The sequence below is a fragment of the Lithobates pipiens genome, unplaced genomic scaffold, assembly GCF_037356315.1.
Source record: "Lithobates pipiens isolate NorthernLeopardFrog02 unplaced genomic scaffold, aLitPip1_a1.2 Scaffold_1, whole genome shotgun sequence".
Taxonomy (NCBI): domain Eukaryota; kingdom Metazoa; phylum Chordata; class Amphibia; order Anura; family Ranidae; genus Lithobates; species Lithobates pipiens.
Window position 1 is genome coordinate 141604909 of NW_027507685.1, and position 15252 is coordinate 141620160.

Below are 15252 nucleotides of genomic sequence, written 5' to 3' on the forward strand. Positions count from 1 at the left end.
ACTTGTACTTCAATTTGGCTCATGCTGCACAACTTTTAGAATGCACCCGAGACACTTTCACAAAATTTGTCTGAGACAGTTTTTTTTTTCTTAATAGGCCAAAAGAGAGTTTGTCTTGATGAAGGCCACTTTTACATTTGTCCTGTTCAATGTGACACAATGTAAAAGTAGCGCATTCAATGTGGCATAATGTAAAAGTGGAACAGTCAGTGCGACACTATAAAGGTGGCACGTTAGAGAACTACCTGAATTTGGTGCATGAGTCGCTGTCAGAACCAGAAGTTTTACAAATGCCTTATTGATTTGGTGAAGTACATTAACTAGAGGGATAAGTGCCAGAAATGTGATGCAGCAGCCTTATTAAATTCCCCCCTCCTTATTGTTTCTGTATTTTGCACCAGATGTTTACAATATACTATATTAGCTTCATGTGTGCTAATCATTCATTCCATTTCATTAGTCCTTTGTGTTGCAACATTCGGGTAAAAAAAGAATGATGCCAAATTGTTACCTTTTTGTTTTAAGGAGCTTGGGCACTTCACTCTGGCTGGTGACTTAGTAAGTGCAGCTGTCATATTTATCCCTGATATCAGACAAGAACAAACTTGCTGCTGGGACATTGAAAATATTTTTTGACTTTAAAGTGCTAGTAAAATCCACTTTTGAACTTATACCTACAGGTAAGCCTATAATGAGGCTTACCTGTAGGTACAGTGAATATCTCCTAAATGTTTAGAAGATATTCACACAACATGCAGGTGGTGACATCACCGGTGCATACACTCTGAAGGAATGGCATACCCATGCCTTGCTTTCAGAGATCTGTGCTGGGGCAATGACTCGCGGGAGGGACATCATCACGGCTCGGCCATTTATACAGTCTGCGAATCTGGAAGGAAGACCGGGTAAAGATTAAAGCTCCTGTGACAGCACGCTGTGGGAGGGCTTCATTCTAAGGTATTTCATAATGTGTGATGCATACTAACACCATATGTCATTGCCTTGCAGGGGAGTTTTTTTTTTCTTTTTTAAATGCCCACGTTTACTACCGCATTAACCTAGAAGAGCCAGCAGGGCCTCTAATTATGTTTTAAGACCCTGTCATTTATAGACACAGCTTGCATTTCCTGTGTCCTACCTCCCCCCTCATGTGTCTTATCTTCCAGTACTTGCTCTGTGTGCCCACTGCTTTGTGATCTTTCAGTTCATTCTTGTTCTATCTGTCTAGCCTGTCCTCTGTGCTTCTCTCCCTATCGCCTCCTCCTCACTCACCTTCTCTCTTTCATCATCCAGGCAAATAATAGCTTGCTAAACAATTACATTTCCATGTCAAGTAGCTTGCGTTATTTGTGGCTTCCAGTCATTCCACTTGCCACCATGTCGGTTCCTTATTAAGAAGCATTTACCACCTCTGCTCATTGCCATGCATAGAAAGACTCCCAGTTAATTACAGTTATTTCACACGCAGTGTTACTTTTAATGATAGGTTCATTAATGACCCCTTATACAGCTGCTGTGAGGCTGTCAGCGGTGCTTGCTCTGTAATAGAAGTGGGCTGGGCTCTCTGCTATAGAGGGAGATGTAATCAAAAATGTACTGTCTTAGCATGTGTCTCTTACCCAATTTATACTGCATATAGGTAGCAGTGCAGGCTGTTGTAATTGAAAACCGAGCAAATAAGAATGAAAGCTATGACCATAGCAATCAATCAGATTTTACATTCTGTGACCTGCACTGAGAAAATAAAAAATGGTCAGTTTGGTTGTGACCCTCAAACATTTCATCCAGGTACTGGAGTTTGTAGGTGAATGGGCCTCACTGTTGCCACATAAGGGTCGATTATATTGTTTTTCCATTCTTCTGGTGGTTAAGCTTGCTGTTGGGGGCACCCAAGCAGGCACACTTCCAAAATGCAGCTCCGTGTGTAAATGGCTTGGCCACGCTCCCCCCATGGACTCATGATTGGCTGACTGGCTGTGATTGATGGCTCCCACTGCTGTCGAAACAATCAGGCGTGCGAGTCCCCAGAGAAACAAGGTTCTCGTGGACATCACTGGATCGAGAGTGGGTTAATGTAAGTATTGGGGGGACTGAAATTCTATATGATTTCATAGAATAGAATGCATGAAGGTAAAAAGCCTTGTGCCTTTACAAACACTGTAAGAGTGAAATCAGAACTCCTGGTCTGAATGCTTGTTCCAGACCAGTGGCTCAGAAAACACAAAAGCCAGTGAATCAGCATGACAGCCAAGCAGTGTTTTCAAATGGAGGCAACCTTTTCTTTCTCTCAGTGCGGGTTTATTTAAATGACAGTTGAACCGATACAGTGGTGACTAGCTGTGTAATATTCAATTGATTGATCTAATAAAAGGAACCAGCAGAGGTATTTAGGTCACAGCATGTTGGTTCCATGGCCCCAGGGATGCTATATGTATATCATGATACTGTGCAGAGTCACAGCCTATCTTTGTTGATCCACATTCATAACATGCTGATAACCTTCCTTTTACAGGCTCCCCAATTCTCCTGGTGGACATAATCATGAAACGCCAGAGGCAGAGGAGAGCGAGGAATTGGATGAACTTTCCCTTGTAGACCACAATGAGATCATGGCAAAACTTACGCTGAAACAAGAGGTGAGCCAGCTCATAGTGGATGGTGGAAGTGGCTGATCCCATTTTAATTCTTTTGTAAAAGTGACTGATGAGCTTTGTACATGCAGGGCGATGATGGGCCAGATGTCAGGGGTGGTTCTGGAGATATCTTACTTGTCCATGCAACAGAGACAGACCGAAAAGGTAAGCCTTTTTTTACACCACCTTCGCATCGATCAGGAAATATTCACAATAATGTCAAACCCCATCTGTTTTCATCTTATCCTCTCTCATGTGCTGAATGAGAGGGGAATTACACTCTTACCATTGACTTACATTTTGAAGCATTTTTGGCAGAGCTGTGTCACTACCTTGATGGTGCCCAGGAAGGGGAGGTATTTGGATAAAGGTCACCTGTGGTCATACTCGCTAGTCACTTGAATCACAAAATTAGGTCCATTTATAATAATGTCATGTAAAAAATCGTTTCAGCTGTGGGCTGGTTTGCCTGATATTGCCCTTTTTTTAAAATTAACCTTCTGTAAATTATTTGTCTGTGAAGGCTGCCACTTCTAATGCCAGATTTTCCGTTGATGATGCATGTAGATGTGTGCAGTCTTGTCACTGTTATTCAGTCCAGTTTTTCAGAAAAGCGGATTGCATGGGTGGCGGTCAGCGCTCAGTTCAATGTCTCAGCTGATAGAGGAGAACTGTGCACAGATCCGGGTTACATTCCAAGGAGTTTCCTCTCGGATAAGGGTTGCCCCGGGGCTCTTCTTGCTGCAGCGTGTCTGTATGATCTCAGAGTTCTGAGATGTGGGCGGACTCTGGATGAGATGCTTTATCCAGCTTTCCTGCTTTCCACAATCACACAGCTAGTCTATGTTTACTTGTGATGTTTCCGAGACGCAGTAAAATATATTTTTATGCTGAATTCTCTCCTGCAGATCTGGTTCTTTATTGCGAGGCTTTCCTGACCACTTACCGGACATTCATTACACCAGAGGAGCTGATTGAGAAACTGCAGTACAGATATCCTTTCCATAGAAACATGATCCAGGCTGTGATATTGTCAGTGTAAAGTTTTTAATGGTTAAGTAAGGTAACATTGTTCAGCTAGTGTCTTCTCATTCCCCTTCATACAATCTCACCGACACCAAAGGCCTTGATGGTGCAAATTTATTGAATTCTCTTAGAAACTGTCTAAGGGATCATTAAGCCTTCCTTTGCTATTCTGCAAATACGAATTCCCTGGCCATCATGGTGAACAATGCATTTGGTACTTGCTAAGTTACTGACTTGAAACCAGTATGTTGATTAGGAGTTTGCTGGCTTATTCCAGGTCAGCATCTCGCAAAAGCCAGAGATGGCCAGACACGTATTTTTAGAATATATTCGGCAATGGTAGCCTCTGCAATTCTTCTAATACGGTTTTCCCAGTGAACCCTGTAAATTCAGAAACATGGAAGCTCCCATTTCTGACTTGGTTTTTAAAGGTTCAGCCTCCGATACGAGTTCTTGTTTCACTACCTTGGGGGTCACCAACCTGGAACAATCATAGAGCGTAAGGTTGGTGACTCATTAAGCACTATAGATGTTTTTATGGGCTTCTATTAAGGTAGAATTGGTTTAACCGACTGGGAGGGGGAGGGAGCATAGTTTTGGTAATGGATTTTAATATTGACAGCACTTCCTATATTTAGATTTTCAGTTTCCTATGCTGTGTGCTCAGTGACCAGTAATGCAAGCTATGGACTAGTGCTGCCCCCTGCTGTTGAAATGGCTGTTTCTGACCATGTGGACTCTTGCCCTTCTCAAAGGAAAACCTTCACTTTATCATTCAGCGCTGCCCACTGAAAAGGTGTCCTCTATTAGATGGATAGATTTTTATTGGGTTTGCGACAACGTATAATAGTACAGATGATGTTTAAGGAAAGGTATATAGAAAAAGCGTACAGAACATTTGGTTTATTTTGTGTGTGTTTGTGGTCACCCCAGGAAAGTAAGATTTATGATACCAGTTATGTTGTGAAATGTTTATATTACCTGTGAATTCCACTGATTTATATCAGAAATTACTTGGTTTCCACGGTTGACAGTCCATGTGGACCAGCAGAGATGTGTGGCAACTGTATGTAGAAGCCCATGGGAGTTATAGTAGTGCAATCACTGACACACCCCAATTACATTTCCAGAGCATGTACAGAGTAGGAGAAGGCTAAACCAGTAAAAGTTTAATCATTTACATAGGATTTACAATTTCTAGAAAACCTACTCCCGCTGCATTGCTTAAGATTTTTATATAAAACTGAATTGGTGACTGTTTTCTTTAACTACTTTCAACATATGAGAGATTCTGCCACTTCCAGGATACGTTCAAGCAGCGAGTGAGCAAGAACACCTTCTTCGTGCTGGTGAGAGTGGTGGATGAACTCTGGTAAGTAACACGCAGTTATCAGACTGACACCGAATGATTTATTGGTATATATTAGTGACCTGCTCAGAAGTAGTAGTTAATTAGATTTTATAGGACCGATGTTCACATTGCTTTGTAAACAGTGCGATTGGTGTTAAATTAATTACAAGGCTTTCATCCTTAAAGTGAACCTGTCGGGTCCCATAAAGTGTCTGGTCTGATAAAACTACATTGTAGGCGATTTTTCCTGCAAATACTTTTGTTAATCATCTAATCACTTGATCCTAGGAACATGCTCTGTGTAGGGGCTTAACATCTGTCCAAGTTGGTGCTTAGCCCCACTCCTCACCATGACATCACTGAGCAAAGAACCAGTATTGAGCCAGTGAAGATGAACACGCCAACCTGTATATTTGTTTCAGATTAGCAAGCTATTATTAAGAACCTTTTCTTTGGGAATCGGAGGTTACAATTAGGGATGCACCGATACATTTTTATTTTTATTTTTTTTAACACCGAGTATTAGTATCGATACTTTTTTTTTTTTTCCCCCAAGTACCCGGCGATACAAATTACTGATACCTAGGGGTATGAGGGGTGGTTCAGGAAGGGGGTAGTTGGGTGAAACTGGGGTGAGGGCAGAGTAGTTGAGGGTAGGGTGAAATAAGGATGGTGGGGTAGTTTGGATGGAAAAGGCTGTAATCACTGGGCGGAAAGAGATGGGAGGGTCATTGGGAGAGATGGGGACAGCTGGTGGAGACAAAGACGGACAACACAGGGAGGGCACAGTACAGGTTGTTAGGATATGAGGGCACAGTAAGGGGGGGGGGGTAAGATGCACAGTAAGTGGGGGGTGGGTTAGGATGCACAGCAGGGGGGGGGGGGGATAGGAGGGCACAGTACCGGAGTCACTGCTGGCAGTGCATTAGGCAGAGCTTTATCTCCCATTCCTGCATTGTACACAGCCTGGGCAGAGGCAGAGCTGCCCCTCCCCACACAGCACACACTGGAGCTGAAATCCAATTCCCTGTGCAGTGTATTTCTAGCTACTGGTTGCAGTTTCGACCTGTAATATTCCATGGTAGGAATGGCAAGTTAGTGGCAGTAGCTAGCTATATACTGTGCACATCGTAGCTGTAAGCGAATCAGATGGGGAGGAGAAAATCTTAGTGCAGCTGTGCTGATATGTACCATGCGGGGTTGGGAGACTGCCGGCAAGCATCAGGGGTGGTGAAGGGCTTGGATGGAGGGAAGCCCACCCCTCCCAGTACCCCCTAGATCTGGGCATTATTTTACCACTGCTACTTGTGCTGGACGGATGTCTATTGCTCTGCTCTCCTCTCCATGCCCTGTGATTGGAGGAGTACAGATTCCACCCACATAGGCAGCAGTAACATGCTCTGCCTTGGGGCTCCTCCATACACCCTGCAAAGTGCTAGAGGAGTAGTGGAATAGTTCTGAACATGTAAGTTGTTAAGCTGGCTTTGGTACTCTAGTCTCTAGTCACTATCCCAAATTAAAAAAGCAGGTAAAGAAATCAGATTTCCCTGATTTTCATGCTGCATCAAGCCATTGATTCATAGTGCTGAAGCCAGTCATTGAAGATAACAACCAGATAACTAGAGTATTTCTTTGAACTGAGATTTTTACTCCCCTCCGCATTTTTGCAGTTTGGTCGAGCTAACAGATGAAATCTTGAAGCTGCTGATGGAATTGGTATTCAAGCTGGTGTGTAAAGGGGAGCTGAGTCTGGCCCGAGTACTGCGGAAGAACATCCTAGAAAAAGTAGATAATAAGAGGATGCAAAGTCACTGCAACTCTGCCATGAGACCGCTTGCTGCCAGGGGCGTCGCTGCAAGGTATGCATGTCTTCCAATTTTAACAGCATTTTGTCCCATGTATAAAAAATATGATGTTTGCTTCCATATGTGATACCTGAACAGTGGTTAATGGTCTTTTGTTTCGACATCTCAAAATCCCTCTGCCATGCAATTCCTGCAGGAAACCTTATCTGGGTTGTATAATTTTGTTTGTGGTGTTCTAACCAGGGGACTAATTTTGGAATCTGTGGTTTTACAGGCCTGGAACCCTCCATGACTTCCACAGTCATGAAATTGCAGAACAGCTGACCCTTCTGGATGCAGAGCTTTTCTATAAGATTGAGGTGGGTTTACTGGGAAAACACTAATTGTGGTGTTCAAGCCGTGCTACCTTGCAGATCAGTTTGCTTTATTTTTCCATAGAAGCTTGAAGGCGAGAAATGTGAACACGAATAACAGTTATCATTTATGTCACAATTAAACGAATTTATCACACCTCAAAAATTGCTCACTGATCGATAAAGGAAACCTGTGCTGATCTCTGAAAGTTCTGGTTGTCACGGAGTTCCAAAGACCTCATACTAGTATGCAGAATCAGGATTTCTGACTTGTTGCCTACCGGTTCTGGGGCTGGTATCTGAAACTTTTGAAGCCAGGCAGCCATGCAACTAGCTTTCTAGAAAGTGTTAAATAATAGAAGCATCTGGCAATGTTGGCATTCATAAAGAGTTACATATGTGATCACTGTAACAGCAATAATGACTCATTGTTTACTATTGTGATACTCTAATTGGCCCACAGCTATCACATGGTACAGGGTGCTTTGACTGGCCCAGGTACCATGTAGAGCTACACGATTAATCGTTAAAAAAATCGCGATCTTGATTCACCCCCCTGATGATCTCTCCTGCTTGAGAGTAGGTGATTCTTTCATATAAACAAGTGGAGAGATTATCTGCTCACTCAGCTGTCAAAAGAAAGTATCCTGGGCAATCTGCCAAGTTTAGAACTTGAAACATTGTAACTAACCCTTCTTGGATAAAAGGGATAGAACTTTTTGTGTAAACAAATAATCTGGACAGTCTGCCAAGCTTTCAACCACATGTAAATGCAGGAAGTTTAACCACTTAAAGTCTAAATCTTTTTCTGCCACTTTATTTATTTATATATATATATATATATATATATAAAATATAATATAATTTTAGCAGAGGCCTAGGGAATAAAATAGCAATTGCTGCAATATTTTATGTCACACTGTATTTGCCCAGCGGTCTTTCAAATGCAAATTTTTGGGGAAAAAATACACTTCAATAAAAAAAAAAAAAAAAGAAATAGTAAAGTTAGCACATTTTTTTTGTTTTAATGTGAAAGATGATGTTACGCCGAGAGAATCGTGATCTATCTTCTAAGCAAAAAAATTGTGATTATCATTTTAGCCAGAATCGTGCAGCTCTAGTACCATGTGAATCACTGGTAACCAATCACAGATCATACACATTAGTAAGCAATAATGTTGTCATGAATGGATTCCACTAAGTGTTATATGATCGCATAGCGATGACTTGGTATCCAGTCTGCTCACGGCAGCCCAATACCGAGTACCGCAATCGTCGCAGAGTGCGCCCCAGGGGACGTGCCAGAGCACATGTGCAACGCAATGCGCAGATATGTCGCAGTGCCTGGGGGAGCCACCCACCAGCATTAAATCTACTGCTAGTGATTGGCTAGTGGTTATTAAAGTTTACATTGTTTTCGGAAATCCAGATTCCAGTTTAAACTGTCAGCACAGTCCGAGTGCTTCATTTCTCTGCCAACCATGCTGTACACTTTGCACTGATTAGAATTTTCATGGATATGGGACCAAAGCACAAAATGACTGCTTGCACCGAAATGTCAGAACTTGAATCTGCTCTCTTTTCTGTTTAGATCCCTGAGGTTTTGTTGTGGGCAAAAGAGCAAAACGAGGAGAAAAGCCCAAACCTGACACAGTTCACGGAGCACTTTAACAACATGTCCTACTGGTAAGATACAAAGTTGTTATGGATTGAGAAGAGACTCGCGTAAAAAGAGAAAATAAACCCTAACTGTTAAGACTGAGCTCTGCCCCCTCTATTACAGGGTGCGATCCATCATCATGCAGCAAGAGAAGGCACAGGACCGAGAGAGGCTGCTGCTGAAATTCATCAAAATTATGAAGGTGAGCAACACATCAGCTCGGCTGCCATTGCTTTATTACCAGATGATATTTAGGTCCATGGGGGTGTGGGCAAATAATAGTTAGGAACCAATGTTTGGGAACTAAATTCTAACTTCAGCCAAAACTTTGATTTGGGTAGAGTGGTAGAGCTTTCTTGCTTTCTCTGTCTCTGTGTGGGAGATTTCTGTCACTTCCTGTCTATTTGATGGGAGAAATACTCCCAACAGGGACATAAGCAGGGATGAAAACAAATTTTCGATTCTGAATAGGAATGTTTAGATTCTCTGTCAGGATTTTGTTATCTGTGTCCCATGAGTGAGATTTCCCCTCAGTTCTGGTCCAGGTGATGGACATGAAGATAAATCTGCTATAAAAATACAAGACTGCTTTTAAAATCTAATGAGAAAATCTCTTCAGCAGGGATTTAGACAGCATTTAAAAAGCTGACATTGGGGGTTATTTACCAAAGGCAAATCCAATTTGCACTGCAAGTGCACTTGGAAGTGCAGTCGCTGTAAATCTGTAATGAGGGGAAGCTCTGCTGATTTTAATGCTGTTTTTTATTTTCCTTGCATGTCCCCCTTGGATTTACAATGACTGCACTTGCAGTGCAAAGTGGATTTTGCCTTTTCATCAATAACCCCAATTGCATCTAACCCTTCTTTGCTCTTATCTAAATCCGACAAAAGCTGGACACACACCCCACCCTTGGGTGCAGCTGGAGCCAACCAGAAATCCCTGGTGTCTTATCAGAACTGAATGTAACCATATGAATTGGGGTGGGGGGGAAGGAAAGCATCTGTGTAAATGCAAAACTTCTCAAAGTGTGTGTATGTATGTATATATATATATATATATATCTATATATATGTATATGTGTGTGTGTGTGTGTGTGTGTGTGTAATTTTGAATTTTGCAAATAACCATTTATGACGGGGTTATTTTATGGACATTGGAAAGAATGTTAAGCTGTCTAAAAATCTCAGCACTGCTAGCGAGCATGCTTTCTCAGTTTGTGAAAGCTGACGAATCAGATGTTTCTTTCAAAGCTTGGGGGCAGTAGTTCAAGTCTGTTTCAGATGATTCCACACCTAGCTACAAGTGGAAAGTATAGCATTGAGTATTTTATAGCATTGGACATTAGTATGTATATATGCAAAAACACTAGATTCCTTTAAGCTCTAATTTGTTAGGCAGGTCGCCTGTCTGGTTCCCAGCCATGCTCAGCGCTGTAGGATCTCATTTGTGATCTGCAAATCTTTCTGACACCTTTGATCCATGGACAGTTGCATTTTAAAGGATAAGTTCACCTTCAGAAACATGTTACATGTTCCACCTGGTTTTTAAAGTGTAGCATGTTCCCACTATTTCAGCCACTGTCCGCTCAGTTACCTCAAGTAAAAGCAAGTGTGGGATCTTCTTGCTATTTAAAAAGAAGAAAAAAAAAACGCAGCAGCGCATTGCTCCACTCACCTGTCATTCATTTACAGAGTTCTGTGAATGGGATACTACAAGTACTGAGTACTGGCCAGTACAAGTACTGGCTATTGGCTTGTAGTCCTCAGTGAACTACCATGACACTGTTGAGCGCTCTGGTAGTTCACGGTCTCTTCCTGTCAGTGTGTATCTGCCTACCCAAATGAGGTATTGAGCAGACAGATACACTGATAAAGTCTGCATGGCACCCACAATCTGCTTATTGCTGGTGCAATGCTTTACACACTCAAAGTAAAGAAAAAAATAATTATAAATGCAAATTTTTTTAACCTGCAAAAATATGTGCGTGCATTTCATTTTTTTTTTTTTTAACCGCTTACCTACTGCCCTATAGTCGTTTTACTGCTACAGGGCGGTAGCTGTGCGCCAGATCGCGCGCCTGTGTGTGTATGTATGTGTATATATATATATATATATATATATATAATTCCAGACATCCTCCTGCAGGGGGTGCACGTGCTTCTGCTGTGATCATCAGCAATACATAGAGAACTGAGAGATGCCTATGCAAACAAGGCATATTCCAGTTGTGTACCTGCAAAGCAGGGACTAGAATCCATTACTTCCCCTAGTAAAAGCAGCACACAGCACACAAACACTGGTTAGGCACACAGTTAACCCTTTGATCACCCTAGATGTTTAGCCCTCTCTCAGCCAGTGTCATAGTACAGTGACAGTGCATATTTTTAGCACAGATCACTGTATTAGTGTCATTGGTTCCAGGCAAAGTGTCAGAATGCCCTTTTCAAAATCGTAGTCGCTTATCCATTACTAGTATATATTAAAAAAAAAAAATATCCATAAACACGTCCCATAGTTTGTAGACGCAAAAACCTTCACGTAAACCAATCAATTTAGGCTTTATTAGGATTTTTTGTAGCAGAATACATATTGGGCTAAATTGATGAAGACGTTTTATTTTTTTAATTAGGTTTTTTTTTTTTTTTTTTGTAGAAAGTAAAAAAAGTGTGTTTTAAAAATCGTCGGTCTTTTTGTTTATAGCACAAACAGTAGAAAAAGCAGTGGTGATCAAATACCCCTTAAAGAAAACTCTATTTATGGGGGGGAAAGGACATACATTTTATTTGGATACAGTGCTGCACAACCACGCAATTGTCAGTTAAAGTAACTCAGTGGTGTATCGCAAAAAAAATGGCTTGGTCATGAAGGGGGGTAAATCTTCCAGAGGTCAAATGGTTAAAAAAGTGAACTTATCCTTTAAAGTCTCTGATCACTTTCAGAATTTTAGCAGCTATAGAGCATATAGTGAGGACATGTGGGGTTGCATGTTGAACGATGCATCCCCTCAAATTTGTGCAGTGGAACTTTGAATTTAATTTTCTTTTGTCTCATGCTGGATAGTAATTGATTGCCTTGCTCATACTTACACCTGAAATACCTTATACTTTGTATGTTTTTATATTGCTGGTATTTAGCAAAGGGGTTCTCCACATTGGTTAAAGACATGGATTCAGGATCTCTGTTTTTGTAACATTTTGTTCTGCAGCACCTGAGAAAACTGAACAACTTCAACTCTTACCTTGCAATCCTCTCTGCGTTGGACTCTGCTCCCATCCGCCGTCTGGAGTGGCAGAAGCAGACATCAGAGGTGAGTTCTGGGATTGTATTAATTGTATTGTATACTTCTGCCTGTACCTGTTGAAATAATACATTGTACTTGATCTCCACAGGGCTTGGCTGAATACTGCACACTGATAGACAGCTCGTCTTCCTTCCGAGCATACCGGGCAGCGCTTTCTGAGGTGGAGCCCCCATGTATACCCTACTTGTAAGTTTTTTTTTTTTTCTTCTCTGCAAGCAGCTGAAAACACTATTCGCTAGACCTGTGCTGATCTCTAGTTCCTTTCATCTAGGGGTCTGATCCTGCAGGACCTCACCTTTGTGCACCTGGGGAATCCAGACCATATTGATGGCAAAGTAAACTTCTCCAAGAGATGGCAGCAGTTTAATATCCTAGATAGCATGAGGCGGTTCCAGCAAGTGTAAGTACAATGCCATTTACATCATCTTCCCACTGTATTTAATGATAGTTTGTTTCTCTATTGCCTGGTTACATCTTCACTTCTGTTCTTGACAAATGGTTATTAAAGTGGTCTTGTAATTAAAATTCACTCTTTTATTCAAAGAACAAATTCATTATATAAAAATAAAACTTCCAGGCATTTTCCCTAGCCACCTCAATACACTTTTTCATGTAACTAAAGTTCCACTTTTAGGGTACATGCCCTCAGCCATGAGAAGGTCATACTGTGTACATTCAGGCAGAACTTTCTGCCTGGCCCTCTTGCAGCTGGGTGCATGTACCTATGTATGCACATTTTGTAGTCTGATCTGTTTTTGCATGCTCCAGCGACATGGCTATCGGCATTATTACTACAGATTCACAGGCTTGCAGTTTGTCAATCAGCACCTGACTGTACCTGGCACTGTCTGCTGTTTTTTGGATTGATAAAACCGCCCCACCATGAGCAGTAATGGGACTGTCTGAGGAAGTAAAGAAATGTTGTTTTACTTTGAGGCTTGTGCTTCCTATGTAAGAATTATAGCCGTACACCAAAAACACTAGAACTAAGCCCTAAGAGGAGTCAAACCTATAGTAAGTAGTTCTTGTGGTATGTGTGTTCACTTTACAGACATAAACACAGGGTACTTCTCAAGCAGAACTACCTGAAAGTCAACAGCATTATTGAACCTAATCTAAAAATGCAAGCATTTTTATACAACGTGCATGAATGAACAGGGCACACAGTGAATAATTGTTTTCTGTGTGACCTTTCGTAGAGCCAGCATTGTTCAGGGCTGAGCAACGCAGCTCATCAACCTAGTGTAAATGAACCCTTTAAGTGAGTGTCCCCTGACGTGTGTTTGGCCCCAAAATGCAATGGCTTTATACTGCAGTAAAAAAAACAAAAAGCCAGATTAAAGCCTATTGTCATTAATAATATTTAAATTATTTATGGTTATTGTCAAGTTAACCAATGCATATACTGTTGCTGTTAAATTTGGTCTCGACATCTAACCTTGTGTAAAGCTCTAGAGAATTGGTTGATCTAAACCAGTGAATGAATTTTAATACAGATATCACAATTTCTCCCACAGCCACTACGAGATTCGCCGCAATGACGAAATCATCTCTTTTTTCAACGACTTCAGCGACCACCTGGCCGAGGAGGCTCTATGGGAACTGTCCTTAAAAATCAAACCCCGCAATATAACACGAAGGAAAACAGAGAGAGATGAAAAGACCTAAGATTTGAGGGGGAGGCAGACAAGACTGCCACAAGGACTATGAAGAAGAAATCTCTCTTGTAAAGGGGGTGCTCAAGGTGACTGAAGGGGCTACAGGGGATATTCTTTGTTTACTGGTTGTCACTGACTCCCTACCCCTCTCCCAAAGACATGGGTCGCCCCACCCACAGTTGTCTCCTGTTATTTTGTGACCCCTGAGTACCATCAGAAGTCGCAGATCTCTGTGCCATGTCACTATGGACCTCCCTGCCTTTCATCACCAAATGTGGACTGGAGACGTGGGTATCGCACTGTGGCTCGAGTGACCACAACGAGCCTGCCCTTTCATTACCTAAGGACTTATGGGACATCATCAAGCTAGTAAAAACTAGCTGCAGAGACCAGATCTTCATTGTAAACTTTTTTATTTTATTTGCCAACTTCATATTTTGTTTTAAATTCTGCCAACGCTTCCCCTCCATCCACAAGCAGAGGGCAGCGTGCTCCTGTATATATATCAGTATTTGGGTCGGGACGGCAGATAAATGTGATGTACTATTATATTTTTTTTTTATGTTGCATGTTGAATATACAAAGACTGAGTGTGTAATGTACATACGAGAGTAAAACACAAGACAGACATTAGAATCTGTGCCAGCTGAGACAAGGGCAGGCGAAGAAAGTGAAAACGAAAACTGTCTTATGTGGCAGGTCAAATGTTTTAAACGTTGTCATGCGTCACCACTTGGCATGGCGATTTTGCATCCATTGTGACAATTCTGAACTTATAGGACCTGTGTACATTGACCTCTCACACCAAAAAGTACCATTTCATACCTTCAGAAAAACGTATGGTGGTCATGGGGTTGCAGAAATATTAATTTAAATAAAAAAACTAAATTCATTCACGACTTATGATTGCATGTGTGCATGAAATGGGATTACCTGATCATTTGAAGTTCATAAGGAATTCTTTAAAGGATTTTAAAATAAAGCACATGTACTCTCTTTTTACACTCTTATCGACTGAACGTCACCTAACCACCTTCCTCCTCCACAGATGCGTACCTACCTCGATCAGACGTGTGGTTCCACTGTTTACATCAATCGGCACAAGTCTTCACTATGTGGCCAAGCCTACGCTTTTAAGCCCCATAGACTTATTATGGAATCATCTGTTGACACGTCAGGACACGGCTCCATAGATATTTATGGTGCTGTAACTGCCAGGCATGGCCAGGACAGTGAAAACGCACTCCACTCTGAGTGGAGCCACAGCTGTCAGATTTACCCAAGTATACTTCTGTGGACTGGGAGAGTGAGTTGGGTTAGATCAGGGGAAGGAGTAAAAAATAAATGCAGTTTGTTTGAAATTCACTTATCCTTTAAGCATTTTTTTCATGTACAGTGAGTAGACAAACTTTAAAACTTGGTGTCATTTGGTTATATAGTGTGTTCAGCCATGTCAAATTTACG

General features: G+C 41.6%; 1 protein-coding gene across 7 annotated transcripts in view; it reads left to right on the top strand.

Annotated features, from left to right (window-relative positions):
- RAPGEF1 (Rap guanine nucleotide exchange factor 1) overlaps positions 1-14680 on the top strand; it is a 142338-nt gene extending 127658 nt beyond the window's left edge. For all 7 annotated transcript variants that reach the window (XM_077477855.1, XM_077477873.1, XM_077477863.1 and 4 more), the window contains 12 exons: positions 2513-2636; positions 2723-2798; positions 3542-3626; positions 4939-5031; positions 6681-6869; positions 7090-7174; positions 8760-8854; positions 8952-9030; positions 12035-12136; positions 12219-12316; positions 12402-12530; positions 13648-14680. In XM_077477855.1, the coding sequence (XP_077333981.1) occupies positions 2513-2636; positions 2723-2798; positions 3542-3626; positions 4939-5031; positions 6681-6869; positions 7090-7174; positions 8760-8854; positions 8952-9030; positions 12035-12136; positions 12219-12316; positions 12402-12530; positions 13648-13798 (1306 nt within the window). In that variant the 3' untranslated portion in view covers positions 13799-14680. The remainder of the gene's footprint in view (positions 1-2512; positions 2637-2722; positions 2799-3541; positions 3627-4938; positions 5032-6680; positions 6870-7089; positions 7175-8759; positions 8855-8951; positions 9031-12034; positions 12137-12218; positions 12317-12401; positions 12531-13647) is intronic.
- Positions 14681-15252: the final 572 nt, after the last annotated feature.